The sequence below is a fragment of the Onychostruthus taczanowskii genome, unplaced genomic scaffold (genome assembly GCF_017590055.1).
Source record: "Onychostruthus taczanowskii isolate IOZ18803 unplaced genomic scaffold, ASM1759005v1 scaffold22, whole genome shotgun sequence".
Lineage (NCBI taxonomy): Eukaryota > Metazoa > Chordata > Aves > Passeriformes > Passeridae > Onychostruthus > Onychostruthus taczanowskii.
In genome coordinates this window covers 788,822-801,811 of record NW_024499462.1, presented here as the reverse complement: position 1 = coordinate 801,811, position 12,990 = coordinate 788,822, and the positions used below count along the sequence as shown (strand labels likewise).

The 12,990-nt window shown below is 47.8% G+C and overlaps 1 protein-coding gene across 1 annotated transcript in view; it reads left to right on the top strand.

Moving 5' to 3' along the window:
* The first annotated feature begins 638 nt into the window (after positions 1-638).
* Positions 639-12,990, top strand: part of PTEN (phosphatase and tensin homolog) — a 48,720-nt gene continuing 36,368 nt past the window's right edge. The window contains exon 1 of the mRNA XM_041404721.1: positions 639-905. Coding sequence (XP_041260655.1) covers positions 827-905 — 79 coding nt within the window. The 5' untranslated portion in view covers positions 639-826. The remainder of the gene's footprint in view (positions 906-12,990) is intronic.

Genomic DNA, 12,990 nt, shown 5'->3' with positions numbered 1-12,990 from the left:
TGCACGCCAACCCCGGGGGGCGTGAGGGGAGAACGACGAGCCCCCTCACGACGCCGGGCTGAGCCCCCCCACTGCCTTTCCCCGCGGGATCGCCCGAGCCCGTCCTTCCCCTTGCCCCCTTCGGGCCAGCCGGGCTGCGGGAGGCGGAGAGGGGAGCGGGCGGCGCTCCCGGGGCTCCGAGGGGCTGCGGGCCCCCGGCGCGCGCGGGCCCCTCACGGCCACTTCCGCCCGCGGGGGAGGCGCCGCCGCCAGCGCCCACGTGACCTAACGCGGCATCGCGCCGCCTCGCTTTACCGCCCGTATCCCTCCGCTCGTCGCCTCCCCCCTCTCCCCCGCCCCCTCCGTGGGGCGAGGGGGGCCGGCGGGCAGAAGGGTACGGACGGCGCGCGCAGCGCGATCCGTGCCCCCGGTCCCCGCGGTGCGCCGCTTCTCCGCTTCTCCGGTGGCGGGGTGGGAGGGACTACTTTGTGTGTTGGCGGATGCGTCGCGTGGGCGTGGCGGCGCCGCCCGCCGTCCCTCTCGGAAGCCGCGGCCATGATGGGCGCCCCGCGCCGGCGAGCGCTGCGGGCCGGGGGATGAGCGCGGCCGTGCTGCCCTGAGGAGCCGCCGCCGGGAAGAGCCGAGGGAGCGACCGCCTCCCGACGCGCTCGGAGGAGGAGGAGGAGAAGGAGGAGGAGGAGGGAGCAGCAGCCGGTGCCGCCGCCGGGAGCCGGGCCCGCCCGGGGCTGAGCCGCCGGAGCATCAGCGCCCGGGGCCGCCCGGTGGTGCCTCGCGGCCGCCGCCCGGGCCCTGCGCGCTGCCCCGGAGCGGCCCCCGGCTGCCAGACATGACCGCCATCATCAAAGAGATCGTCAGCAGGAACAAAAGGCGATACCAGGAGGATGGCTTCGACCTGGACCTGACCTGTATCCTCCTCCCGCTCCTGCTCCCGCACGTCCCGCGATTGCATCAGACCCGCGCGGCGTTACCTAACGCGCTGCCCCCGGCCGCTCCGCCGCCGGGGCTCGCCCGGGCCGCCGCGCCCTCCCCCGCCGCCGCCGCCTCGGCCGCCTTTTGTCCGGGCCCGGCAGATTAACGGGAGCTCCAGGATTAACGCCAGCGCTCCTTGCCGGCCGGCCCGCGGCTCCCCCCGAGCCGCCGAGGGGCCGTGCCCCCCTCCCCCCGGCCCCGGAGCCCCTGGCCGCTCCGGAGCAGCCGCTTACCTCCGGCTCTGCTGGTTTTTGGGCTCACGCAGCAAATGCGCCCGACCCGCCGTGATTTGCGTGCACAGCGCTTTATAGATATATATATTTTTTTTAAATTTAGTAACTCGTGTCGCGATTATAATCGCGGCAGGCCTGTGGCTTTCCTCGGGTTGCTTCAGTGAAAGCCTGTGTCCTCTGCCCTGATTTCCAGCCCTCCGCTAAGGCAGAGCTGTACCTTAGGATGCAGCAAGGCTCTCCATGACAAGAGGTGGCAATCGCTCCTTCCAAATTTAAAACCAAAAAAAAACCAAAACAGCCAAAACCCACCATTTTTTCCCGGTGAACTGGACGAGGATGTGTCACAAACGGGTCTCATCGAGGAGGATTGTATAGAATACTTATTCTGGAATAAGTAATTAGCGTGCAATTACGGCTAATGAGGCAAAACCCGGTGTGTAGTTTTGGTGGCCTTTGGAACAGATGTGTTGGAGCGGCATCGGGCAGATGTTTAGCTTGGAATGCCCTGCAGGGTTCATGGTGGGTACGGGCTCTGCTGTCGGCAGGGTTCTTGCTCCGTGGTGGGGATAGATTGGTGCTGTGGGGAAAGATTTTGGGGCAAGAACTTTGCTTAGGAGTTGGAAAAATGAATACTGACAGTAGTGCTCAGAGCTGGTCTCCCTGTGGAGAGATGTTTCTGTTCTGCAAGGCGATTAGGTGGAAATGTATTGGGTTTTGGAGCAATTACATTGAGGTCTGAGCAAGTGCTCCAAATAAATCCAGTTTTTGAGCAGGATCAAAGCTGATGAAAGCTGTAGCTAGTACAGAGCTCTTGCTTTTGCATTGAGCCTTGGCCTAAAATTTTGGTGGCTTTAAAACAGCCTGAAATGTTCTGGACTTCAGCAAGTGGCTGCTTAGCTTTTAGTTAAAAACCCAACAGCTCTGGTTCGTTATTCCTGCATTATGTTTGCAGTAAAAATACTTTTAGGCCTGGATTTTTAGGTGTTTGCACTTGGTGATTTTGTTGGCTTTATGTAAAGAGTTAAGTGGTGGCAAAACCAAAAGGTTTTGCCATCACTGTTGAGATGAGAGTTTGGTGTTTCAGGCGGCTTTGCCCAGATGTGCCCTTGGTTGGGAGAGATATTTTGACCAAACACATCTTTTTAACTGGTCATATGCTCCCAGCAAGGAAATTAGTGAGTGCTGAACCTCGACTTTCTTGCTCAAGATTTCCTAATGATGTGTCAAATGGTGATTGCTTATTTTTAATTTTTATTCTTAGAATTTTATGTTAAAAGAGGCTGTTACACTGTGCTTAGGCTGATGTTTCTAAAAGGAGCAGCTGACTACAGTTCTGCCACGAAATTTGTGGAAAAGATGGTATGGTTTCTTTAATGATAAAAAAAATCATAGGAAGAAGTGGTTTTTTTTTTTGTAGCTGCACATTTTGAACAGATAATTAATGAAGACTTCTGCCTATGCAGTGGCTTTGCTTGAAGGCTGATGTTGCTGCAGAAGTGAAAGTTGAATTTTTTTCATCACTTTTTTGCAGGCTTCTTTTTGCAGAGCTCCCATGGAATTGTTCCTCACCATTCCTGGTAGCTGGGAATAACCTGTTTATTCCTTACACACGTGGCCATGGATTTTAAGGGGATAAAATTATGTGATACTAAGGAGGAAAAAGAGAAAACCTGAAGCCCAGGTGAGCAGTTCAGCAAGGCATGGTGGGAGGACGAGATGTTAGAGATGCCTGCTTAGTTCAGGGTAGTCCAGCTGAAAGGACAGGCAGCCAGGAGTTGGGCATTTGGCTGGGCTCTGGGAAATGGAGGTGTGGGTTCCTCCTGCAGCTCCAGAGCACTCAGCAGCTGCTGCTCACCTGGGCTTTGGGAGCTGGAGAGTGAGGGGAACTGCAGTGAGCTGCCTGTGTTCTGTGCTCTGCCCTTTCCCCTGCCCCTCTGTCTTAATGTCCACTGTGATCAGAGATTTTTGGGCATGGATATTGTCCAGAGGCCTTGCAGGAACTCCTGGGTGCCAGAGGCAGGCTGGGCGAGGTGCTGGAGTGCCAAAATCCTTGGTTGGGCTGTGTCAGATCCTTCTAAAAGTGATCTTGATGTATGTGCAGTACAGGACGTTGTGCTTGGAGCCCTCAGTTCCCGAGGAGCTGGTTAAGAATCCTGGTGTGTGTAATGTGGGATTTCAGCAAAGGGAGACAGCATCTTCCCAAAATCAGTGCAGGGTATGAAAGTGGGCCTGTGTGTCTTTAAAAACCACACTGCTGCTGCTTGTCATCTAATCAGATGGTCTCTCTGAGCACACTTTATGCACATCTTGGACAAAAATATTCTGAACTTACAAGAAGAAAGGGTTTTAAAGGTGGGGACATTAAATCAGCTGTTTAATGCTTCAGATGTTTCTTTCTGCTTTATTTGGGTTTTAATTAATTGCTGCAGTACTGGATACTTTTTGGTGCCCATGGGTAAGAAGTAAAGTTTGGATTCATGTCTTTCTTCTCTGATGGTTGCATTTCTTGATGCTGCAAGCACCAGGATGTTTTCTGAGGTACTCTGTGTGTTATTTCTGAAATTGTGCAGCTTGGTGATGCCCCCTTCACTGCAGGGAACAGCAGAGAGAAAACATTTCCATGCAGCAGTGCATGGATTGCCTGTGTCTTAAGAGCTCTTGAGTGTGAGTTTAGCAAGTGGGGAAAAAACCATGTAACTGCTTCTTGTGCCAGTCCTAGCTCGGGTTAAACTTTGTCTCGTGTCCCCAGGCCTTCTGACAGGGGTGCAAACGGGCAGCTAGGCTGAGCCTAGGGCTTGACTGAAGCATGTGGAGCTCGTGACCTACATAGTGCTACAAACTGCAGCAACATTCAGGCAGAGGAGATGTTGGGAGCAGTTTACACGTCTCACACGTCCTTTGTCTCGTGGAATGAAAGGCAGGGAATGCTGAAATTGCTGGAGGAAGCTCCTTAGAATCTCTTACTGCTTTACGCTGTTTGCAGTCCTAAAGCTCTTTGCATTTTTAATGAAATTTTAAATTATGGGACTTGACTCAAAATGGCTCAGCTTCCAGGAAAAAAAAAAGTGAATTAGTGGCATGAGGTCTATACTGTGTTTAAAAATAGAGCCCGAGCTGGAAATGCCATTTGTTTAAAAGACTTGGTCTCATTTTAAAATTGAAGTTTGTTAGAGGTTTTGTAACGAGTTTGTCTTGCACACAAGCACAGGGAGGGTTTAGAAGAAACTAGAAGAGACCAACTGGCAATGCATTTTATTGGTGGGAAAGTATTTCTTTGTTCTGAAGTAAACCATGTTCCTTAGCAAGTGTTTAGAGCCCAATAGACTCATTTTGCTTCTGGAGCCTGGGATGATGTTGGGTTTTGGACAAGATTAGTGCCAGTTTTGCTCTGAATTAATCTCAGAAGTCTCTTTGCATAGAGAGCACTGCAGCAGCCCTGCTGGCTGGGGACTCAGCAGAGTTTCAGTTCCCTGCTTGGTACAGGGTGTGTTTGATCCCAGGAAGATTGCTCTTTCTGCACTTAGCAAGGATGAAAGGGTTTGACCTGTCCAGATGGAGAAAGCAAGGTGGTGGTTGCTGCAAATGTGTTCCTGCATTTTCTCTTCTGGGGTTTGACATGGGCTAGGTGGTTCACTGCTCCTCACAACCCAGAACACCCCAAGCCCTGTGCCCCAGTTGTGTGGATAGGGGTGTTGGACAGCTAAAGCCTTCAAACCCCACACTCCAGCAGGTGCTGTGGGGTGCAATCCCCTCCAGAGTCACCCAGCCCCTTCCTGCCCTGCTTTTCCACTGCTTTTGTTCAGAAAGGGACTTAGGAAAAGCCCTCACAAATTACAGCTCGTCCCTTTGCATTTGTTGAAATGTAATGCAGGATTCTTAGGGAAAGGCTTCAGCTTGGATCATCAGAAATTTTCAGTGCATGTGGAGACTGTTTGCACAAGCTAAACTCCAAATTAACAAATACCTGCCTGTGCACACTTTGAAGTAGGCAGAAGGTGCTGAAGTGGTGGCTGTGTGTTCTTCTCAAGGTGGGCAGAGAAATGAGTTGGGCCTGCATATTACGTAGTGACCTCTTAGAAGATGCCCAGCCAAAGTGATTAATGACTGGAGCCTGGTTTTAAGCACAGTTGAGGGTGTGAAGTCTTCAGAACATCCAGAGCTTTGCTGTTAAATATGAAGAGGGTAATGTTGAATCAAATACCAGCTTTGCTAGGACCAGCACTGGGTCTGAGTGTTTTTTAAGGGAAAATCCAAGTTTTCTCTTGCTTGCACTATGGCTGATGAGGTGTTGGCACTCAAGGAGTTACTTTGTGGGGTTTGCTCGCTGAGGACAGTTCTGTCACTGTTGAGGACTTGTGGAAATCCCACCCCACACTCTGTGTGGTTGGCTGGCCAGCCCCAACACTGGGTCCAGCTGGAGTCTTGGAGGGTGATGAATTTTGGAAATGCATCTTTCTAGGAATCTGTGCTGCTCAGGAAAGAGCCTTTCTGTCCACAGGATCATTCCATCTGCCTTCCCCTGACCTGGGAGAGGATGGAGCCTTGTGTGTGGAGCTTATGCAACACTGGAGCTGCTGTTGCTGCTGCAGTAGAATACATGCACAGAGATTAGCTGGCTCTAGATAACTGCTAGGCTGGGGCTGGCAGATTTCTCTGGGACAAAATTCCTGTTGCTGCCTACTCAGTGCTGCACTTAAGACACCAAGAAGAGCTTGCTTGTCTTACCAAAGTGTACTGGAGCACAGTGACTGCTGTAGAGACAGTGAGTATTGATGTCTTAAAACACTGTGTAGAGGAATACAGAATTATCTTAATTTTCTCCCATAAGAGAGGTGGCTGTACTCTCCATTCTCTTCCTTGTAGGTTGGTTTGGACACCTCTTTGTTGTGGAAGCAATTGATATAATTTATTCAGTAATAATATGCCTGAAAGGATGTTGTGTTAAAACCCCTCTATGCTAAAAAGCATAAAGCCAAAACTAAACTTCAGGGAGTACAAATACCAAGTTGAAATGTTCTGTGTAAAGCTTCTGTCCACCAAGTTTTTGCAGGTTGTGAATCGCTGAATAGTTCCTTAAATGAAATTATATTTATAATGGATTAATGTTGTTGCCATATTAATGCTGCATAAGCTGACAAATTATACCCTGGTACCTTAGCCAGAATCTTCCCCTACAACAGGTTTAAGCATGAAAATGGTTGTTGTATAATGATTTAAAGGACAATTGTTGTGTTCTGACAAACTGGAAGAGAAGGGAGGGAATAGGCAGCTGAGCTGTCAAATCCCTTAATTACATTAGAGGCCAAAGATACTGTCATTACTCATAACTAACTCCCAGAGCCCAGCTCCTTTCTACTTTGGAGCAACTCAGAGCTCTGTGTGATTTTTATTCATTTACTGTGCCTGATACAGGGTGGATGTTGGAGGTTAATTTATTGCATGGCTTTTTCAGGGAGGAAAATAGGATATATAGCCTGGAGTTGTGTATAGTAATTCCTGGATATGCCCTGTGCCTCATCTTAAATCCTAGGAGAGGTGTGGGCTCCTTTGATTTGGCACTTGGGTGAAGATTTTTTGGGATTAAAGCTGTGTGAGTTTGTGCTTTCCTGTGAGTTACTGGAATGGCAATTTCTGGGCTGTAAGAAGGGAATTTATTTGGAAATGTGGCCCTGTAGAGCAGGATGTCTCCTGAAACGTGGATTATTTGTGGGTGGTTGACTCTCCTTTGGGTTCTTTTAGTTTTTGGATGCATCTTAGGCCCAGGTTGATATTTCAGATGTAAACAAATCCTTGTTCCAGTTTCTAATTCAAGCCAGCATCCTCTTTGCTCCTGTCATCGTCTGCCTCGTTTGCTGTCTTGCCTGTGAGGCCCTGGAAAAAAAAAAAAAAAGGCATTTTTGTAGAATGGAAGTAAATAATTGTGCAATTAGGCCCTGTATCATGCTGCATAAATCTAGGTTATCTTAATAACGATTCTTAGGCAATGTAGCTCAAGTGGTGGCTCTGTGATTCAAATGGTAATTGACTGTGCAGCTAAAAAAATTAAACTCAACTGCTCTGTGTTTGGGATGATGACTATTGCAAAAGCTGGCATTGTTCCCTTTAAAGATGAACTCCCAGCTCCACAGCCCCAGCGTGCAGCAGTGCAGAAAAACTGCTTAATATCCAGTTTTTTGTAGTGAAGTGCTTAAGAAATGTCTTTATAAACTTAATTCTGCCTTTGTGGAGCTGTAGTATAATAGCTTTTAATTGCATGATTAATTTTCTTAGAGGCCTCTGCTTAATTCATTGCATTGCCTGGGTATATATTGGGCTACAACTGAAGAGTTGTGTATTTTCTGTTCTTTCATTTCTTGTGTGGGTGAGTTAGAGAAGTAATGTCCTTTTTTTATGCTAACATTTAGAGGAGGGAAACACCAGATCTCATTTGGATAAAATTATCTACTTGGGGCTTATTGTTTGAGTAGTGGCTTATTAGAATGTCCTTGTGTCTTGTTTTGCCACTCACCTTTATTTTCTTTTGACCCACCCCACGCACATTAAGGTTTGATAAATCCATACAAAGCCTACTTTTTGTAGTTTCTGTTCTGTGAAGGTTTTTAGTGTGCTGTATTTGTCCTGCAACCCCGGAGCTATTTTAAATTCCCTTGTCTCTGAAAGTTTTTGGATGTTCTTTCAGGGTTGCAAAAAGTTGAGTCTGAGCCATTTTTCACTTCCTGTCAGTAAATATCAAAGTAGTGACTCTTCTGTGCTGGCTTCTCTTTAGTGAATAAAATTCCTGTGTTTTTCTGGGGGTGTTTGAGGTTAGGACATGCTTAAGTACACACTGGTGGTTCAGGGAGATCCTGCAAAGTGGGGTGGTGTGCTGGGAACACACGGTGACATCTCACAGCTCTGCCTGAAAGAGCTCATGCTGCGTTGGGTGGTTAAAACAGGTCAGTTTGGCACTTAAAAACTCAATTTGAGATGTGGTAGTCCAGCTTCTCACAGCATTGGCTCCTCTCGAGGGGATCTGCTCAGTCCCTCATGTCTTGCCTCATGTGCACAGCTGGATGTGGCACCCGATGCTCTGGTTTGGGTGACAGGGTGGGGATCAGTCACAGGGTGGATTTGATGATCCCAGAACATTTTCCAACCTCAGTGATCCTGGGATTCTGCACCATCATCCTTGGGCCACCATGTGTTGTTGCAGCTTGTTGGGATGCCAGGCTGGCTATGGAAAGATGGGATGTGGCCTTTCCAAAATTTCAGCAGAAACAAAAGAACTTTCTTTCCTGGACCTCTGCATGTTTCCCTCTGGAAATCTGTCGGGATTGTAGGTCTGGATTTGAGGTTGAGTTAGGGAGTTGAGGCCCAGTCTCTGCCTTCACAGCTGCAGGGTTCTGTCAAACTTTGGATCCAGAACACAGAGTCTGATGCATCATTTGTTGTGTTCCTGTTTGCTCTTAGCTCTTTCTGAATGGGAAGGGCAGCTTTTCTGTGTCCTTTAGTATGGTCAGCTATTTTAGAGGGGTTTCATGGGCTGGGAGGGATTCACAAGGACCATCAGAGTCCAGCTCTGGGCCTTGCACAGGACACCCCAGCAATCCCACCCTGTGCTTAAGAACATTGTCCAAGCATTTCTTGCAGCTCTGCACAAGAGCTCGTGTTTCCTTTCCTCTCTGCATGCTTTTGTATCTTTATTTGTGATCCCAGGCCATTTTGAAATGGAAGTTTCAGGTGCCTTTTTCTCAGCCTTTGTCACTACAAGCTGTTCTCTAGAGCAGCCATCATCTCTCATGCCTTTGTTACGATTTTTTCTATTTATGCTGTGAGGTCTGTGGGTTTTTTTTCCTCAATCTTAACGTGACCCCATTAGCTCTTCATCAAAGCCTCCATATGGCTGAGAGTTCCTGGACACATTTCCTCCACCCCACAGATGAAGGGAGAGACTCTTGCTCTGGGATGGCTCCCAAATGCAATATAATGAGCAGGTCCAGAAGCGAGTTGTGGATGTAAACAACCTGGCATATCCTCCTGAGGCATCTTGTGATTTATTTCTTTGTGCTGTGAGAATTTGAGTTCCCCTCCAGACCTTTGTCAGCCCCATGACCTCGTGTGGACAGGTTTGCCTCCTGGATATGAAGGAGTTGCAGCCACTCCTTATCTGGGTTGTTGCATTTAAATTGCAGGCTGGAAGCTTAAAAAACCCTTAAAAAATTGGGGGGAAAAGTGTAATTGTTGGAATATAGAGCATCAAGGGGTTAAATGCATTTCTTCTAAATGATAAAATGTTTCAGCCACATCTGAGTTGGTCCCTTTGCTTGTTGTTTAAGGCACAGATGGTAGAGTTGACAAGTGCAGCTGGCTGGCTACAAGGAATCCTCCTTTGCTCTGAAGAACTTTCTTCCTGTTCATTTCCTCTATACTTCCTGATGATCTAGGCTCCTAGAAAAATACTAAACTTATTTTACATTTCATGCTGGCTAGTGGAAATGCTGCCTGTTAAATAAAGAAGGCACTCGTGGGTACAGCTTAAACAGCATGTATGTCAGGAAAGTCTTCTAGATTTGCCTGGATATGTTTTCCTATGTCATTTTCTTTTTTTTTTGTTGGGATGCTGTCAAGCAAATGGCACTAATAAGAGCTTGGCCATTTGTCAGGGCTCTTAAATCTGTTTGAGGATGGAGTGTGGACACTTCTTGTAACACTCCCCCTGTAGCTCCAGGCTGTCAAGCTGTTGAACAGTTAGAGCAGTGCTGATTTTTTTTCTCCCTTGCTGTTGCTCTGTGGACTTGTTTGAGCTGGAGTTAAAGAGCTGGAAGTCACCAGGGGAACATTTCAGCCTAGCTGTGCTGCCAGACCACCTCACACAGCTCCTGCAGCCGGAGTTCCTGAAACCTGCTGGCTAATTCAGACAACAAAGCAACTTTGGGAGCCTTCAAAGCCATGCCCTCTGCTCCTGGGCTTTGCTGTCAAACAGGACGTGGCAGTGACAGCTTGGCCACCCCACACTGGTGGCTGGGTCCCCTCGCAGGCAGGAGGGTGAGGGGTGACACGGAGCAGAGCTGGCAGCAGATGAGGAGTGGGCTGGTGGGGAGCAGATTAAAGCAGGGCCAAACCTCCCCTAGCCTGAACTGGAAGTGAAAATTAGCATTCCTGGCAGTTGTGAAGCTTTTTTCAGGCTGTAGATTCCTCGATTTAAGGCTGTTCTTTGTTAAATGAAATTCCAATTTGGGAGCTGGAAGCTCAGGGTTGGGAGAAATGGACTGTTGTTGTTTTATTTGCAGGTGTCAGGTTCAGGGTGTGCAGAAAGGTTTTTAGCTCCAGAGCACAACTTGAATAGCTCCATCATTCACAGCTTCAGGAATATTCAGCTTCTTGGAAATTTCCTTTCTACAGAAAGATGAAATCTGATGTTTGCTAGATCTTCCTGAAGCCCTTGATTCACAGAATCCCAAAATGGTTTGGGCTGGAAGGAGCCTGAAAGCTCATCCAGTCCCACCCCCTGCCATGGGCTGGGCCACCTTCCATGGTGTCAGGTGGCTCCCAAGCCCTGTCCATCTTGGCCTTGGACATGCCAGGGATCCAGGGGCAGCCACAGCTTCTCTGGCCACCCTGTGCCAGGGCCTGCCCACCCTCTCAGGGAAGGATTTCTTCCCAATATCCAATATAAACCTGTCTGTCAGTGGAAAGCCATTCCCCCTTTTCCTTTTGTTCCAGGCCCTTGTAAATAATAAATATTTGTAAAATTGCAAAGGGCTGTGATTTTTAAAGTTGTTTTTCGTTTGTGTTTTGATGTAAAACCTGTCTCAGTGTTGGGTTTAAAAGGCTGTGTGTAAATTCTGAAGCACTGAATGCTCTGGCCTGCCTATAAAATAGGAGATGAGGTAATTTGCTCTCTGTTTTCCTGTTATAGCCACCTTAAGAGTGGAGTGAGGATCAGGGGTTAAATACTTGGAAATATGGGACTTCATAAAATCACTCAGACATTCTAATGATGTTACAGTTACTAGCTGACAATGTTGATCACTGCAGGAAGAGCTGCAGCTGTTGGTTTTTGCAGCTTCCTTGTGACTCTTTAAGAATTAAGAACTGGTAAATGTTTTGCTATGCTTTTTTGGCCACTTTCCATTATTAGGAAAAAGTCTGAATTTGTGAGCAAAATCAGTTACAGGACCAACATGAGTAATTTACTTTTATATCTCTATGTATGTAAAAAATTGCAAGTGTATACTGCATATTCTTTAATTTGGTCTTGGCATAATGTGAATATATAGACAGCTATTTTTGAAAGTGATTATAACAGCTGATTTGCATAATGATCCAGGATTTTTCTCATAGCAACTGGAAAGACTGTCATCTTCAGCAATGTGGGAATGATTTCAGGCTTTAAGGAGAGTGTTTTGTTCAGTCTGTGAGCAGCATTAGAGCAAAGGCGTTTCTGCAGTGGCACATGGATTATTTGCAATGGTCTGGTTTCAGTATTGACAAATCATCATTGTGGCATTGGGTGATTTAGCAGATAATTGGATGTTGATTTTAAGGTTCCTTGGGCACAGCACAGTGTTGTCTTGGCTCCTTTGGAAGTGGAGTTGTGTAGTTGAGAAGTGGAGGACGGTGTTCTAGTGTTCTGCCTTGTGTGTCATGGGGCACCAGAGTACAGAAAAGGAGTAAAGCTGCCAGAGAGTGACCAGAGGAGGGACACAGGGATGGGGAAGGGTCTGGAGGGGCTGCATGAGGAGCAGCTGGGGGCACTGGGATTGTTCACTGGAGGAGGCTGAGGGCAGAGCTCACCAGGGGCTGCAGCTCCCATCTCTGCTCTCTGGGACAGGGACAGCACCCAGGGAATGGCTGCAGCTGGGCCAGGGCAGGTTTAGGTTGCATTTCAGGGAAAGGTTCTTCTCCCAGAGGTGCTGGGCACTGCCCAGGCTCCCCAGGGAATGGGCACAGCCCCGAGGCTGCCAGAGCTGCAGGAGAGCTTGGACAGCACTCCAGGGATGGCCAGGGTGGGGTTGTTGGGATGTCTGGGCAGGCCCAGGAGCTGGCTCAGTGATCCCTGTGAATCCCTTCCAGCTTAGGATATTTATGGTTCTGTGATCATGGGTCTGTCCATGGTAATTTTTTTTTTATTATCAGCACTAAAATCCCAGCTTCCATGTTTACAAGACTGAGAAAGGAATGAGTACTTTAAAAACTGTTAAAGCCATTTTTGGGAATGAGTATCTTAGGAAAGAGCTACTTTGGCAAAATGTGGTGGGATTTATTTCATGCTTTTTAAAAAGTCCATTTCAAATCCTTGTGGATCCTTGTGGCTTCCTTCCAACTCAGCATATCCTATGATCCTATGAAATTTTGGTAGTTACACCACTTTGGTTGACTTTGTTTTTACATGTGTTGAACAGACTCAGTAAATGACTGAGGCTTTTTCCATTTTTGTTTTCCTGTCTTAAAAAAAAAAAAAAAAAAAAGCTTGGAATTGATAATGAGCTTGTTGCACGTTTTAAATGATCAGTTCTCCCAGATTTCTAAAATTAGCAGTATGGTTACCAATTTCATGATGACTCAGAGTTCTTCCTTTGAATGGAAGCCCAGCTTCCCAAGCTCCTGTGTAAGAAATCTCATCTTGGTAGTGAATATCTTAATTTCAGCTTTGGAAATCGATGTTAAATGAAGAGAGGTGTGAAAAGGGGTGTCTGGGGGCTGTTGTGTGTGGCTGGTGAGAGCAGAGCCTGCTGAAGGTGATGCTCAGTGGATGGTTGCTCCTGAACTGGTCCTTGCAGTGATCAGGGGCTGTCCCTGTCCCTGA